The 15,808-nt window shown below is 35.4% G+C and overlaps 3 protein-coding genes across 3 annotated transcripts; all 3 read left to right on the top strand.

Moving 5' to 3' along the window:
- Positions 1-1,580: 1,580 nt before the first annotated feature.
- Positions 1,581-5,599, top strand: LOC137742286 (E3 ubiquitin-protein ligase SDIR1-like). Its single transcript, XM_068482111.1, has 10 exons — positions 1,581-1,699; positions 2,986-3,087; positions 3,254-3,308; positions 3,397-3,449; positions 3,562-3,790; positions 3,895-4,012; positions 4,204-4,252; positions 4,376-4,429; positions 4,733-4,882; positions 5,234-5,599. The coding sequence occupies exons 2-10, from the start codon at positions 3,010-3,012 to the stop codon at positions 5,357-5,359; spliced, it is 912 nt and encodes a 303-aa protein (XP_068338212.1). The 5' UTR covers positions 1,581-1,699; positions 2,986-3,009; the 3' UTR covers positions 5,360-5,599.
- Positions 5,600-6,336: 737 nt separating this feature from the next.
- Positions 6,337-8,144, top strand: LOC137742285 (zinc transporter 1-like). The gene is made up of 2 exons (XM_068482110.1): positions 6,337-6,949; positions 7,732-8,144. Exons 1-2 carry the CDS (start codon positions 6,337-6,339, stop codon positions 8,121-8,123), a joined length of 1,005 nt encoding a protein of 334 aa, XP_068338211.1. The 3' UTR covers positions 8,124-8,144.
- Positions 8,145-11,220: 3,076 nt separating this feature from the next.
- LOC137743130 (laccase-2-like) lies at positions 11,221-14,064 on the top strand. Its single transcript, XM_068483030.1, has 6 exons — positions 11,221-11,349; positions 11,507-11,658; positions 11,765-12,009; positions 12,271-12,399; positions 12,517-13,488; positions 13,934-14,064. The coding sequence occupies exons 1-6, from the start codon at positions 11,221-11,223 to the stop codon at positions 14,062-14,064; spliced, it is 1,758 nt and encodes a 585-aa protein (XP_068339131.1).
- The last annotated feature ends 1,744 nt before the right edge of the window (positions 14,065-15,808 follow it).

Here is a 15,808-nt window from a genome sequence, read left to right as displayed (position 1 = left end):
TGGCAGCTATTGTAGAAAGCTTAAGCACAAAGCCAAAGAGAGAGTGATACGGTATGTGCGCCGAGCGAAAGGAGAGAGAAAATTGGAGAGAGTGGACTAATTATTTCAATGGAATTTCTAGAGTCAACATGATTCTCTTCGAATCATCTTTGTGAGGATTTTGGAAATTCGTGAATTGTGTTCATTTATCGTACATTTTGCGGTTATTTTTCGTCAGGTATTGTTTGTGTTTAATTTTAAATAAAAGAATTTAAAATGATTTTTTACCGCAGATGTACGATGAAGTGACACGATTTATGGATCCCCGGGATCCTCACAAAGAGGATTTGGATTATTTCTAGACCAAGTATAAAGAAAGGGATCCTCTATGCATCATTTCCATCAAATCCTACCAATCAACAAATCTGGGTCCTTAAAATTTGATTCAACAGCTAAAGTTATTATACTTTTAAAGAGGACCCTGTTTTTAGTTGTTGGATTAAATTTTAAGAGCTCGAATTTGTTGATTAGTAGAATATGGTGGAAGGAATCTGAAGAGGATTCCTTTCCCAAGTATAAGGAAGAGTATTGGCAGCAAAGTCATCATCATTCCAAATTAGAATTTGACACATGTCTACTTTCTCATTTTTATATTTTTTGGTAGACATTCTTTTTCTAATAAATATTTTTCTTCTACATATCAAACGCATGCTACAAACCCTTGAAGATTAATTAAAAGAGTGCTGACAAAAAAATAATTAAAAGAGTATTAGAGGTGAGAGGTTTTTTTTTTAATTTATAATTTTTTTATAAAAAAAAAAAATACAAGTTTACCATGATGAATAGAGTTTTCCTCCTCTCAATAAAAAATACTTGTGAAAAAGGATATATGCACATAGAAAGTAACGCTAACTACATTTATACCCTCAAGATTTGTGGTGATTTTTAAAATAGATCGTGAGGTTTCAAATTTCTCACATTGACTCTTAAAGTCTTGAAATTGAATCAATTTACACAATTTGGATGTTTGAATGTCTAAATATTCATTAAGTTGATGAGTATTTTAGTCAATGTGGCACTAATGATACATCAAAGGGAAATATCATGTTGAGTATCAAATATTACAATTTTTTTTTTTCGGTCAACTTCCGTTTATGAAATTTGAGCTTGAAATCTCTTTCGTAAAACATAGACTAATGTTAAATTCTAAAGCGCAATTTAATAACTGCTTTGCTTTTAGTTAAAAATAAATAAAAAATAAAAAACTAAAAAAAATAATTAAACAAACCATAAGTTTATCCAAAATATATTTTTTGATGTCACTATTGACTTGTACCAAACTAAACAAATATTTACTTTCTTGTCCCATATTTTTATTGGAAAAAGGATTTGCACTGTTCTTTTTATTTTGCCAGTTCACTGGTCCGACGTGGCAGATCAAGATCCTACGGCGTCGGAGCAACCCTCGCATGCTCACGAAGTCGTGACAGCGGTTGGATCAAAATCGAGCTGACGTGTCAGCCTCTAGACCCTTCCCCAAACTTAGAGAAATTACTATTATTTTCACTAATATAATTTTCCTCCCCAAGAAAATAAAAAATTGGAAATAAAGGGACTGTTGGGACAAGAAGGGTGTTCGTTTCTCTATCTCTTTCGTTCCCTCCACTTCTCCATATCAATCTCCGCTGCACTCCACCTCTCTGCATTCCGCTTCACACCTGTAAGTCCCTTTCCCTTGAATTTTCTGTTTGTTTCTCGAGAAAATTTGATGAAAATTGTACTAGCTTATGCATTTTCCGCACAGTTCCACACTCTCCCTCTGTAGCTCTAATCTTCCAGAAAAATCGGAGGTTAATCTTAACATCTTCAGTTTTAAATTGCATGATCGGTTACAATTTGTATAATTTGTTAGATCTCTGTTTATATTTGCCACATATATTTATAATGTAGGGTGCAGGGGATAAGTAGGTACAGCAATGTGAAATTAGTAAGCTCATGGATGATTTGCAACAATGGAGGGCTTAATTAGTTGTTGATTTTGTTACGGAAAATAATAAAAGGGAAAAATGTTGATGATTTGTTGAGAAAATATTAGTGATGATCACAGGCTGGTGTCATTTAGGAGGCTTTAGAAAGTTCTTTCATTCCTCTTAATTTTTGGTAACTGAGTTAGCGAGTAACTTAGTGGCGTGTTTCGAAGAAATTTGTGAACTTGGCTGCGTTGCTTTAACAGTTTATTTCCATTTCTTTGATTTTCAAATGCATTAAGGGCAATTTTTTTGGGGGAATATATTGAAGAGGGAATTCTTACAAAATCTTCAATGAAAGATAGAACTTTTTCAGTTCAGGGACGCTAAACAGACAATAAAGCAACACTAAAACGTGTTTTATTGCCTGTTAAGTGCCCATTTAGTAAAATAGTTCTATATTTTATAGAGGATCTGTAAAATGTTCTATGCAGTTTACCCAATTGTTTTCACCTTACATAATGGGAATCACATTATGAGCCGAATAAAAAAAAAGTGGAATTGAAATCTTAGTTATACGATTTCAGTCTTGCATTCAAAGGAACTGGACCTTTGTGAATTTGTGGTGGAAGTAGGGTTGGATTTTATAAGTTTAATAGGCTACTTGTAGGGACGGAATGTGAGCTGTAACTGTGAGGTTGTATTTAGCGATGAACCTGCATCATCCATGTGATACAGGATATCGAGATTTTGTACTCAGCTTTTTTTCTTTTCAAATGCAAAATTGTTTGCGGTAAACTTTTCCAGGTGGGAAGCTATTTTTAGGTACTTGTTTAAATGAAAATATGATTTGTTTTGGACAAAATTTGCCGATGCATGTCAACATTTCCTCTACTTCACCATTAAGTTTTGTTTGTGTAGTAACCGATTTACTATGGAACTTTTTGCAGGCGTTGCAAGTTTGAAAGATATACGAATTGTAATAGTTGGATACTTGAGTGCTTCCCTATACTTATCTTTATACTAATTTCTTGAGTAGGGGAATTCGTGAACTTTTGCAACCATGAGTTTTGTTTTCCGAGGGACTAGAGCAGATATTGAAAGTGGCTTTCCAGGACATATTCCCGAACGACCAGCAATGGTATGAGCATTAACAAACATGTAAAAAAAAAAAATGTTGCGCTTTAGTATACATATCTATTTTGCATCCCGGTCATTTATAACTCATAGATGTCTGTTGATTATGAAATGGAAACATAAATGTCATTAAGCTCTCTTAACACTTAATTCCTTTTTTTTCTTTCCAGCGTATACATGCAGCTCGACCAGTTAGTATGAATTCACTGGCATTTCTTGTCACGGGTAATGCATTTGTTTCTGGATTTTTGTTCATTGCATGCTGTGTACTAGAGCATAATTGTAATCCATAAGTTGCCTGTTTTCTCAACAGTTATACTGCTATTCATGATATTAAACTCTCACCAGATGTCTCCGAACTTTCTGGTATGTTTTCACTGAGTATCCAATGTAAGCATACTGGTGATTCACTTTAGCAATTTGGGAACATAAGACATGATAATTAGAAGTAGGTCATCCTCTGTATCTATGGATGCAGCTGTGGCTAGTTGTGGGTGTCTTTTTGATGGCCACAACCCTGAGGATGTTTGCAACTTGTCAGCAACTTCAAGCCCAAGCCCGATCACATGCTGCAGCTGCAAGTGGCATGCTCAGTCATACGGAACTGCGACTGCACATGCCACCTTCAATAGCTTTTGCAACCAGAGGACGATTACAAGGACTAAGACTCCAGCTGGCACTGCTTGACCGTGAGTTTGATGATCTAGGTACCGTCTTTCTGTCAAAATGTACTTTTAGGATAAGTTTTGTCTTCAGTGTGGCTCACTCTTTGAAGTTAAGTTGATATATTGTTCTATACATTCTATTGCAGATTATGATACTTTGAGAGCTCTGGATTCTGATAATGCCTCAACAGCAACTTCAATGAGCGAGGAGGAGATTAATGCTTTACCCGTCCACAAGCACAAAGTCACTGGCCCAGAGAACGTGTAAGATGGAAAAAAAAAAAAACACTTGCATCACTTTTTGCATGATATCACTTATTTGCATCACTTACGAGAAAACAAAAGTTAAATATTTGCAACTCTTTTATCCATATTAGTATATACCAAATAGAATGTTCTCTCTAACTTTACTGAATGTGGCATTTTTGATAAGATGTTTTTATTTTTTATTTTAGTGATTGCTCGTCACTGCAACAGGCATCATCATCTTCAGCTCCAGTTCCAGTTGAGGTATTCTCTTAGAATCCTTCCTATGTTTGGTTCCCTATTTAATAAACATTGCCCGTTGGTTGTTACTTTTTCATAGATTTAAACAGCTATATTTGGTTCCATTTTTTCAATACTCAGGCCTCTTTCGGTGCCAAGGAAATGGATGCTGACTCCATTTTCTCCAAGTTGAGGGTAGAACACAGATTAGTCATGAAAGTTGGCATCCATTTCTTCCTTCAATGTTGTTATCAAATCCATTCCAATCCAATCCTAGATATCAAACGAGGCCTCAGTGTACACAATGTGATGGCTAAACATTGTGTAATCTGTGATGGCTGGCTTGGATAGCTTAGACTGTTTTACTTTTGTATAATTTTCTAGCAGTTGCATCTCTTGCTGTGGCCTTTCTTTCTTCCCAAATGCTTTGTGCACCTTGTCATTGTTATGCATACTTTTTGTGGATAGCTTTCAATTTCTTAATTCCATTTTTTCCAGCTGACAAAGCAAGACGGGTGCATGAAGGAGCAAGACTCCAAAAGGATGGACGGGAGCATGAAGGATTTAGAAAATGAGCTGACATGCAGCATTTGCTTAGAGCAAGTTAACAGAGGGGACCTAGTTCGTAGCTTGCCATGTTTGCATCAGGTACACCCTTTGCTTACTGGTATTAACGATATGTCACAAACATTCTCTGTGTCTTAATTTTTGTATAATTACCACAATTTGTTGGATGATGCTGAATTACTTGATGTCCCACAGTACACAATCTCGGAATTTACCCGCATCAATTTGTGTTTATAATCATTATCATTAGCAGTCCATAATGTAATTCGATTTATTTTCTCGTACACATTTTCTTCCATCCTCCCTCTACTACAATAAAATCTCTCACCAAATGTTAATACTGGTTTTCCTGACGCGGTTTTTAGGGCCCGTTCGACCACTTTGTTATTTGGTTTATATGTTCTAATTTGAACCTATTATTTCCTTTTGCAGTTCCATGCTAACTGCATAGATCCTTGGCTCCGGCAGCAAGGCACATGCCCTGTGTGTAAATTTAGAGCTGGGTCAACATGGCAGGAGAGCCGGGAGAGTGAATCGGACGGTTCGGACACGGTATAACCGTCTGATGAGCCATATACAAATCTGTATAGTAAACCTACCAACATAATTTCGTAATTTGCAAAATAATGACATTATCTGCATCACTTGGATATAACCAGTATGTTTGAGTTCAGGAAATGTAAAACCTCCTTTAATTTTGAATTATTTGACTCATGATGTGTGTGTGTGTGTGTATCGTGCGGAATGTGATATCGACGGTGGGATATGTGACGTGCCATATATTATTATAGAAATCAAGTCTACCACTATTATTTTAAAGTTCATCATACTACTGGATATTGCCCTTTTTTATTTTTTATTTTTTGTCTTCATCTAGCATCACTCATCATCTCATGATTTGACGTGGTACTTTCCTTTTAATAGAATAGAACAGGGATTTTCAAGTATACTCCAGGGTTTTCAAGACATTGAGTTAAATCTGTAATTAGAGTTAAATCTCTAATTAAAGATAAAATAATTAAGGTCTAACGATTAAAAGCTCGAGAGTATCAATACTATGTTTGTTCTTTGGCATCTAGCACCACTCATTATCTCATTATCTCATGATTTGATGAGTCATGTACGTAGTGCTTTTCATTTTACTAGGTAGAATAGGGATTTTTTAGTAAATTTAAGGCTATTCATTATTTTGGAGTTTTAACTGTTAGATATTTGCTAAAAAAAAAATACAATAATCAAGATATAATGATTAAATATTTTGGCATATACTATATTCCGTAGCACAGCAGAATTTTTGGATAGAATATTGGAATATAGCTTCTATGTCTAACTATATAAGCTAATTGTGTAGTACATCAAGGCTATACGATCTTGGAAAGTCAAATTGTACTACAATTTGAGAATAAAATGGGACCAAGATTTAGCTGGACAGGTTGTGTTTAATTTATTATTTTTAGACCATATAAACAACTACAAGTCTTCATGTAACTTACCACGCAAGCCATTGGTTTGAGAGAGGAACTTCATACTCATCAATGGCTTCCATTCCTTTCGCTAAGTCAATCTTTCTTTTAGCATCTGTGCTCCTCTTATCCCTGCAACCATTCCTAGTCAACGGTCATGGCGGCAGCAACCATGATGATAGCGGCGGACATGAAGTTGATTTGCATACGAAAGGCTTGGTTTTGGTGAAAGTATGGTGCTTGATTATTCTACTGGTGAGCACTTTCGCCGGTGGCATCTCCCCCTACTTTTATCGATGGAACGAAAGCTTTCTTCTCATGGGGACGCAATTCGCTGGTGGGGTTTTTCTTGGTACCTCTTTGATGCACTTCTTGAGTGACTCAGATGCGACATTTCGTGACCTTACCACGAAAACATACCCTTTCGCATTCATGCTAGCGTCGGCTGGTTATCTGCTAACCATGCTTGGAGATTGCGTCGTGCTGTTTGTCACGAGGTCGGGTGAAAGAGAAGCTAGAGTGGAAGTGGAGGAGGGAAGGACTGCTGCACTGCATGATCATAAGGAAGATGGAGAGGACGACAACCCAGTTTTCTTGAAGACATCGTCTTTCGGAGACACCATACTTCTCATCCTTGCGCTGTGTTTTCATTCAGTTTTTGAGGGCATTGCTGTTGGAGTTGCAGGTACTTAATTGAAATATTGTTGAGTTTTATTAACTCATATATATGTATATTATTCGTATATATCTACCACTCATCATCTTTCATGGTAATTTTTATCCATACAAATATGAGAAAATGATTAATTTCAGTTAATTGTTCCTTATATTCTTAATTTTGTTTTTCAAGTAATTAACAAGTCTTTATACTTTAAATCAGCGATCCTTATGTTTCTCAAAGAGGAAAATAAGAATAAACCAGTCTTATCTAGTTAAAATCACTTTTAAAGAATCGATTTGTAGGATAAATAACTGACAATTTCATCTCGTAAACTAACGATAAAATTTGTCACTAATTGTAACAAGCAAGGACCTAACTGAAAAATTGAAACTGCAGGACACATATGAACCTAAGTGAAACAACAAATCCAAACATACATAGAACGCTCAAGTGCTAACTAATTAGTAACTTAATACGTCTCTAAACATTGACAATGAATTGCAGTATGCATATCTATGCATGTATGCATGGAGCTTGGTTCTTAAAGGTATATTTGTAGCTGTAAATTGATCAGGAAACATTTAAATGTCACTTCTGATCGTTTGAAGGACGCACTAAATCAGCTAAAAAGCTCGCGGTCAATGTTTAGTGTTTTTTTATTTTAGCGAGAGCTAAACCCTAATCTCTAAGTTCCCAAATCCAACTGGAGCTATACCCTAAAGTAAAAACCGTTGTTGTAACTGACATCCGCTAAAGATCCTACGAGGATTCGGAATCTGAACGCTCGTTTACTTTGTCTATCGCAGATACAAAGTCAGATGCATGGAGGAACCTATGGACAATATCACTACACAAGATTTTTGCAGCCATTGCTATGGGGATTGCACTACTGAGGATGCTACCTAAAAGAGCATTCTTAGTAACTGCAGCTTATTCTTTTGCTTTTGCTGTTTCTAGTCCCATTGGAGTAGGCATCGGCATTGCCATCAACGCCACAACTCAAGGACATGTAGCTGATTGGATATATGCCATTTCAATGGGACTTGCTTGTGGAGTTTTCATCTATGTTGCAATCAACCATCTCATTGCCAAAGGGTTTAAACCACAAGCTAAATGCTACTTCGACACTCCAGCTTTCAAGTTCGTTGCTGTGCTTCTTGGAGTGGGAGTCATAGCAATTGTTATGATCTGGGATTAATGAACTAATTTCTTTTTGATATAGAACGATACTGAGGCAGCTGGGTGGCTAAGCCTTAGGTCAACAATAAATTGGTATTGAACTTGTCATTCATGAGACTCGAACTTAAGGGTCTCTCATCTAGCAGTGGAAATAAATACCACTAAACCGCATGATTAATAAACTAAAAAATTATAAAAATTGTAATTATCTTGTATCTGTTTTTTTTTTTTTTGTTTTTGTTTTTGTTTTGTTTTGTTTTGTTTTTGTTTTTGTTTTTGTTTTTGTTTTTGGGGTCAGTGATTCTTGTATCTGGTTAAAAATAAGAATGTGTTAGAATGTAATGTAGAACTTGGACATTGGTTATTCTTTTTTTTTTTTTAATTTTTAATTTTATCATTTTCTGTGAAAGGTTTATGATCATGTAATCAATACCAAATCCAGTAATCTTTAATAAATGTCCTAAAAGTTCATGTTTGTTGGTTATCCTATATTAGATAAGTACTTCTGGTACCCAGATTTTTATTCCTCCCCTTTTATTGCACAATTAATGAACGTAGTTTATTTTCTTTTGTGTTTATTAGTTACTACCCTAACTAATAAAATTAATCTACAAAACCCTAAAAATAAGATTAATCATCAAAATGTTTATTTAATCTAGGAGTATCCAAGCTCCATTTTGTTTGATACGGTACTTTGCTCAAACTCATAAACGGATAAACAAAAATGAACAAGAAAGGAATAATGCACATCCGGATCTCCACCTATTCCGCACTTAAACAAAGAGTTCGACTAATGATGTTCGAAAATTCAAGTTGACTTTCGGCTTACGGAAATTTGAAAGATGTAAATTCGCGAGTTTGGATCCACATTCTAATTCATACTTTGAATGATAATTTAGATTTCCTAATCCATAAATTGCTATTTTTGACCAAAAAAAAAAAAAAAAATCATAAATTGCTACTGAAAATAAACAAATTTAGGACATGGAGTGAAAAATGAAACCATTATTTTGTAATTACCACATGCCTCTTTTAGAGTTAAACATCTGGAGTTCTATGTGAGAGGATATGCAAAGCAAATAGGGATTATTGGATTTACTGCTTCTTCCATCGAATGACTTTAATTAAGAGATGCGTTAAACCATTTTTCAGGATTTCTCTTGCTCCCTTCTTTAACCACTCCATAAGAACTTGTGTCCCCCTTCACATCCCCTCTCACTTGCATGATTTAGTCTTCCTCAAAACCCATTTCCTCGCCTACAATATCATCATTTCACAGCAGTCTGATCTCTTGGAGGTACACGTATGTGTTCACTTCCAATGCTGCAACAATTTGGTCTCCGTAGCTGAGTTGTTAATTCATTTTATTATACAAGCGACATCTTACGCTAAATTCATCTAAACTATGACAAGTGGAATTCAAACTCAAGTTTAGAGAGGGACAGAAACATATTGCTCTAGCCAACCTGGCTGAACCCTACCTCTTTTCCCCACTTTTTTGTAGGTGAAATTTTTTTGCTTGATGTATTGTAATTTTAGAGTAGCCTATAAGGAGTGTAGTTGGTGTATCAACAAATAAGGGGTAGGGTGAAAACCAATAACTTTTGTCCAAGAAGAAAAAGGATTTTCAAATTACGTTCCTTGGTATTTTTAAAGTTTAAGCCTGTGTTATGAGTTTGGTTATCTGGGGTAATCACAATTAAACCTATCAAGACTAACCTAATTCCAACGAAATTGTTATCATTTTTCTTCTTGCTTGAAAGATTGGTGGTGGATCAAATGTCGTCATCTTTTGGAGGCTTTGATATTAATTTCTGTTTGGCTGGCAGGAGGGCCAACCCCAGGTGAGTCTTCATGAATTGATCCATATGATTGGTCGTAAAAATCATGACTTAAATTGTAATATTTCTAAGACACATAAGATTAATATATGTTGGATGATGTAACCCCCTCTGGCTTTTCTTGGTCACCAACTAATAAGTTTGATTTGTATACTCATATACTTTTACAAATTTAGCATACGATTAATGTAGGGAATTGTTATTGGCACTCAAAATTTTTCATTCTACACTCCAAATTTTCTATATTTAGAAAGAAAAATACACTTGTGAGGAGTGTAGAATGAGATTTTTGATGTGCCAATAATATTTCCCTTAATGTATCTTGTGGCTTATTAGTTTGAGAATGAGACACACTTTCGCCTCTTGTGATTAGTGTGTATAGGCAATAAACGTGTAAAAATCAACATGTTAGCTTTTTTGTTTTGATGGAAATAAAAGAGAATTAAGCAAGATCAGCTCTTTGTTAATGGTCGTGTGTGGGAAACAAACTTTTTCCTGAAAGAAAAAAAAACGATTCCACCCTAAAACCTCCTGCCAGTGGGTCTACCAAATTTTATTAATAAGAAGAAGAAAAGGAAAAAAAGACGAGATACAAACAGGGAGACTAGACGGAAACCCACACAACAAATAAATCAACAAAAACAATAAGTGGGGCATTTTACTATTTACTTTCTGCAATATCTGTCCGTAAATATCTTTCCGTCTTGTTCAATCATTTATAAAAACATAGATAAGTGATATATGTAGAGATTGAGAAAATATGTCCCAAGAAATTAAAATTAGGAATTTGTGTGTGTGGTTATATTTTTGTATACAAAGGTTACAAACCCGCACCTACCACATTTGTAACTACATAATTAAACCACATTTGTAACTACATAATTAATGGCTTTTGGAGAAGCTAACCACGCACTGAACGGCTTTTGTGAAAAGCAATAAAAAGAAGCATCCGTAATTAGCTTCTATTGGGGATAATGACGGACAAAATTTGGTGATGAGTAATAATAATTTTGACTGAGAGGCCAGACAAATAATAAGTGATTCTTTTGGCACAAATAATAGTAAATAAATTACTTGGATGGTACTCTACAGTGGTAATTACTAATTAGATGGGTCCAGAATTTCGGTAAGTTCAGTTGGTAAAGTCTCTCTTCGTTGCCAAAATCTGTAACATCCCATTACCTAATTGACCAAACACGCCTTTTCATTTGTATATAAACACACTCTCACAGAGTCACAGGCCAAGCTTCTTAGACCACTGCAGAGCTAGCTCAAATGGGGTCTGCGATTCCTTTGTCAGCAACATTTCTAGTGGCTTTTCTTCTTGCTCTTATCTCTCTCTGTGCCTCTCCTGAGTTTGCCATTGCTGCAGCTGGCGGTGTTACAAGGCAATACAAATTTGATGTACGTACGATAAATGCATTGACTGTGAATTTGAATTATTGATCGTTTAGTTTTTTTGGCAAAATATGTGGTCCGGATTCATAATCTGACATCATAATTGTTGCGGCTTATAAGTAAATTACATACCATACTTTATAACATTCTAACTTTTGTGCAGATAGAGTTGAAAAATGTGACTAGGCTGTGCACCACAAAGAGCATTGTGACAGTGAATGGCAAGTTTCCTGGACCCCGAATTATTGCCAGAGAAGGAGACAGGGTTTTGGTTAAAGTGGTCAATCATGTTCCAAACAACATTACCCTCCATTGGTACAAAACAACTTATAGTTAATCAAGTTCTACTTAATTAAAAACCAACATTTTTTTCTTCCTTTTTTAACTTTTTTTTGGTGGATTAATGAAAATGTGAACATAGGCATGGCATCCGACAATTGCAGAGTGGATGGGCAGATGGGCCATCATATGTCACTCAGTGCCCTATTCAAACAAACCAGAGTTATGTGTACAACTTCACCATCATTGGCCAAAGGGGAACTCTCTTCTGGCATGCTCACATCTCATGGCTAAGAGCTACTGTCTATGGACCCCTCATCATCCTCCCTAAGCGCCATGCTCCCTACCCTTTTCCCAAACCCCACAAAGAAGTTCCCGTCATTTTCGGTAACTAAACTCACCAAATTATAGAGAACCATTAATTAAACAAGCATTTCACAGATATTGTAGATTTTTGGATAACATATTATGTGGTCAAATTGTAAAGTTGTCATCACATATTAAATTAAAAATCCATTTCTCAGTAGTTCAGACTTGATTGTCTAACAACATGACGTATTAAACTGAAACTATGACGTAATATGTAACTTTTATGCGTATACCACACCTAACATGCTAAACTTTTCATATATGTTTAAATAACTACAGGTGAGTGGTGGAATGTTGATCCGGAGACTGTAATTAGTCAGGCTCTACATACCGGAAATGGTCCTAATGTCTCCGATGCTTATACGATTAACGGACTTCCAGGGCCATTGTACAATTGTTCCAAAAAGGGTATGTACACATTATCATGTGAACATATTTTTTTTTGCCATGAAACATATACAATCTTATCACAAAAAATTTAGTTCTAATTTAGTTCTAATTTGTCTTTATTGTTGTGTTTTTCAGACACTTTCAGGCTAAAGGTGAAGCCAGGAAAGACATACCTCTTGCGTTTGATCAACGCCGCACTCAATGATGAACTGTTTTTCAGCATAGCAAACCACAGTATAACAGTAGTTGAAGCAGATGCTGTGTATGTCAAACCCTTCAAGACCAATATCTTACTCATCACACCAGGGCAAACCACAAACGTGCTTCTCAAGGCAAAACCTCACTACCCTAATGCCACTTTCCTAATGTTAGCTAGACCCTACTTTACAGGCAGGGGTACTTTTGACAATTCAACTGTTGCTGGAATTCTTGAGTACAAAAAACCCTCAAATTCTTCATCCTCCACATCACTGAAAAGCCATCCACTTTTTAGGCCAATCCTTCCCCAAATCAATGCTACTTCATTTGTTGCAAATTTTACCAGTAAACTCAGGAGTTTGGCCAATTCTAGATTTCCAGCCAATGTGCCCAAAACTGTTGAAAGACGCTTCTTTTTCACTGTAGGGCTTGGAACCAACCCATGCCCTAAAAACCAAACATGCCAAGGGCCTACTAACACCACCAAATTTGCAGCTTCTATGAACAACATCTCATTTGCTCTTCCTTCAGTAGCAATGCTTCAATCTCATTTCTTTGCTCAATCCAACAGTGTTTACTCCACCGATTTCCCTATTATTCCTCCCAAACCGTTCAATTATACAGGCACTCCACCTAACAACACCAATGTTAATAATGGGACAAAGGTGGTGGTGTTAAAGTTCAATACTAGTGTGGAATTGGTGATGCAGGGCACTAGCATTTTGGGTGCTGAGAACCACCCTCTTCACCTTCATGGCTTCAACTTCTTTGTTGTTGGACAAGGTTTTGGAAACTTTGACCCTAACAAAGACCCGTCCAACTTCAACCTTGTTGATCCTGTTGAAAGGAACTCCGTTGGAGTACCCTCCGGGGGTTGGGTGGCTATCCGATTTCTTGCAGACAACCCAGGTAATTGTTGTTTGTTTTGAACATAGGTGTCACACCCCAACTTGGGCTGGGGTGCGAATTCACATCCATCTTGAATTTAGGCATGACAACAAACTTAATATCTTCATAAGATATAATTAGTAAAGCGTCCTTTGTGAAAAGAAAAAAAAGAAAAGAAAAAAAAAGAATTACTGTTGGGGCCATTGATCGGCTGGCACAATTTACTAAATCAACAAGTATGTTATTGATATTTAGTTAACGTTTTGTTGATGTTACAAAATATCAACATGATCTCGACAAAAAATCGACAATGCATCATATGTCTTAAGATGGTATCCGATACAAAACGTATTGGCAATGCATCAAATGTTATAGATTCGTATACGCATGCGGTACCAAAACAATTTTTTCATTTTATTTTGATGTCCATTAACTAAAACATTGTTTTTTATAACTGAAATTGCAGGCGTTTGGCTCATGCACTGCCACTTTGATGTCCACTTGAGCTGGGGTCTGAGGATGGCTTGGGTAGTCCAGGATGGGAAGCTCCCTAATCAGAAGCTGCCTCCTCCACCGTCCGATCTTCCCAAGTGTTGACCATTCACTCTTTTTTTGAGCGACTGAGGCACCTTTATATATATATATATATTTTTTTTTTTTTTGTAGCTTAAATTTTTTGTTTTGATTCCCTCCCTTAAGAGTAGCCAAAGGCTTGCAACATTAGCACCCTCTATTGAAAGTGGAAAGGAAATTGTGGAGGTTTTATGTTATAGCCGGATTCTCCATGCTATTGTTGAGAAATAAATAATATGATGTCCAATAATGCAATTTAACAATCAAAATTCAACAATTCTACTGTCGAACAATTTAGAAAAAAATGTTCATAATGTCATATGTGTTCGTTTGATAAATAGTTTTTTCGATTCTTTAAATTTATTGTGAGATCTTGCCCTCCAGGCCTTCATCCATGAGTGAGCTTGTTTTTCACGGTTTGGCAAATGCGTTTCAAATATGTAGAAACGCAAGAAATTGGGAGAGACTGTTCTCTGGTCAAGGTACTATAATTTGGTATGATAGCCGCTACTCTTTACTTTCTCATATAACCCGGTTGAATTTTCATTTCATGTGAATGTGAATCAAAATTTCAAGAAGAGTTGGTGTAATTTTTCAAACCTGAGAGGATTTTGTGAAAACATGATAAATTTGAGAGAGTATAGGTGTAATTAATCCTTATTTTAATGGAAAACATTCGTGTTTCATGTCGACAGAAATAAGTGAAAAACTGTATCCATTTCTACTAGTTTGCACCACATTTAGGGCTGGTTTGGTATTGCTGTGCTTTGAAAAAAAGTTGCTTCTGCTGTGCTGTGAGAATAAGCAGTTGTGAAATAAAGCTGCAGAGTGTTTGGTAAACTTTTTTGTAAAAGTGCTTTTGAAAATAAAAAGTAGTATTATAGTGTTTGGTAAACTTTTATGTAAAACAGATGTGAAAAAAGCCGGTTTTTCAAAGCTGGGTTTTGCACCTTCTTGTTTTTGGCTTTTTTTTTCACCAAAAACTGTGAAAAAAAGTTGAAGCTGAATGTTTACCAAACACAAAAACAGCTCCTAGTTTTTTTTGATACCAGCTTTTTTCAGAATCACTTTAGTACCAAACCAGGCCTTATTATCTATATCACTAAGTACTGAAATATAAGAGGACGTACCATATACAAATTTGAATAATTGTTATATTAAAGTTTAATAATTGAAGAAGTTGTCTTATATATTATCAAATCTCATGTAGATTTCTTTATTATTTAGGACTGTAAATCGGCTCAATGTTTGGCTCGTTAAGAAACAAACCAAACCTGAAAATTGGTAATGTTTGTTTGTAAAGCTCATGAGCAATTCTTGTTCTATTATTTTTTTTTTCTTTTTTTTTTTCACAGGACAGCTCGGGTTAGATTCTATACAAGAAGTTTGTTTGGAACGAAATATCATGTTTAAGATTTTTCTTTTGAAAAATTATGTTTACCTTTTTCTTTTTTTTTTCTAGTTTAGAGACTATCTTCAATTTGAATTTTTTTTGAGACGGAAATTGAATATTATGTCCCCGTCCTTATTTTGTCTATAAAGAAATTACTACGGGCTTAATCACCTAGCCTCCCATTGGGTTCCAATAATTAGAAAAGAAAAAAAAAAAATTATGTGACAATCTTAAAGTATCACGCTTGAAAATTTCATGTGATATTGTTTATTTTTATTTTTTATATCTTCTGTTATTAAAATTTATCGAAAAAATGTACTTCCAAGCTATGAATTTTCATTACAAGACTGGCCTAACTTCTTAGAGTAAAAATGA

This window comes from Pyrus communis, chromosome 8 (genome assembly GCF_963583255.1).
Source record: "Pyrus communis chromosome 8, drPyrComm1.1, whole genome shotgun sequence".
NCBI classification, from domain to species: Eukaryota; Viridiplantae; Streptophyta; class Magnoliopsida; order Rosales; family Rosaceae; genus Pyrus; species Pyrus communis.
Note: the sequence above shows the minus strand (reverse complement) of the source record. Positions and strands in the feature narration are given on the sequence as shown.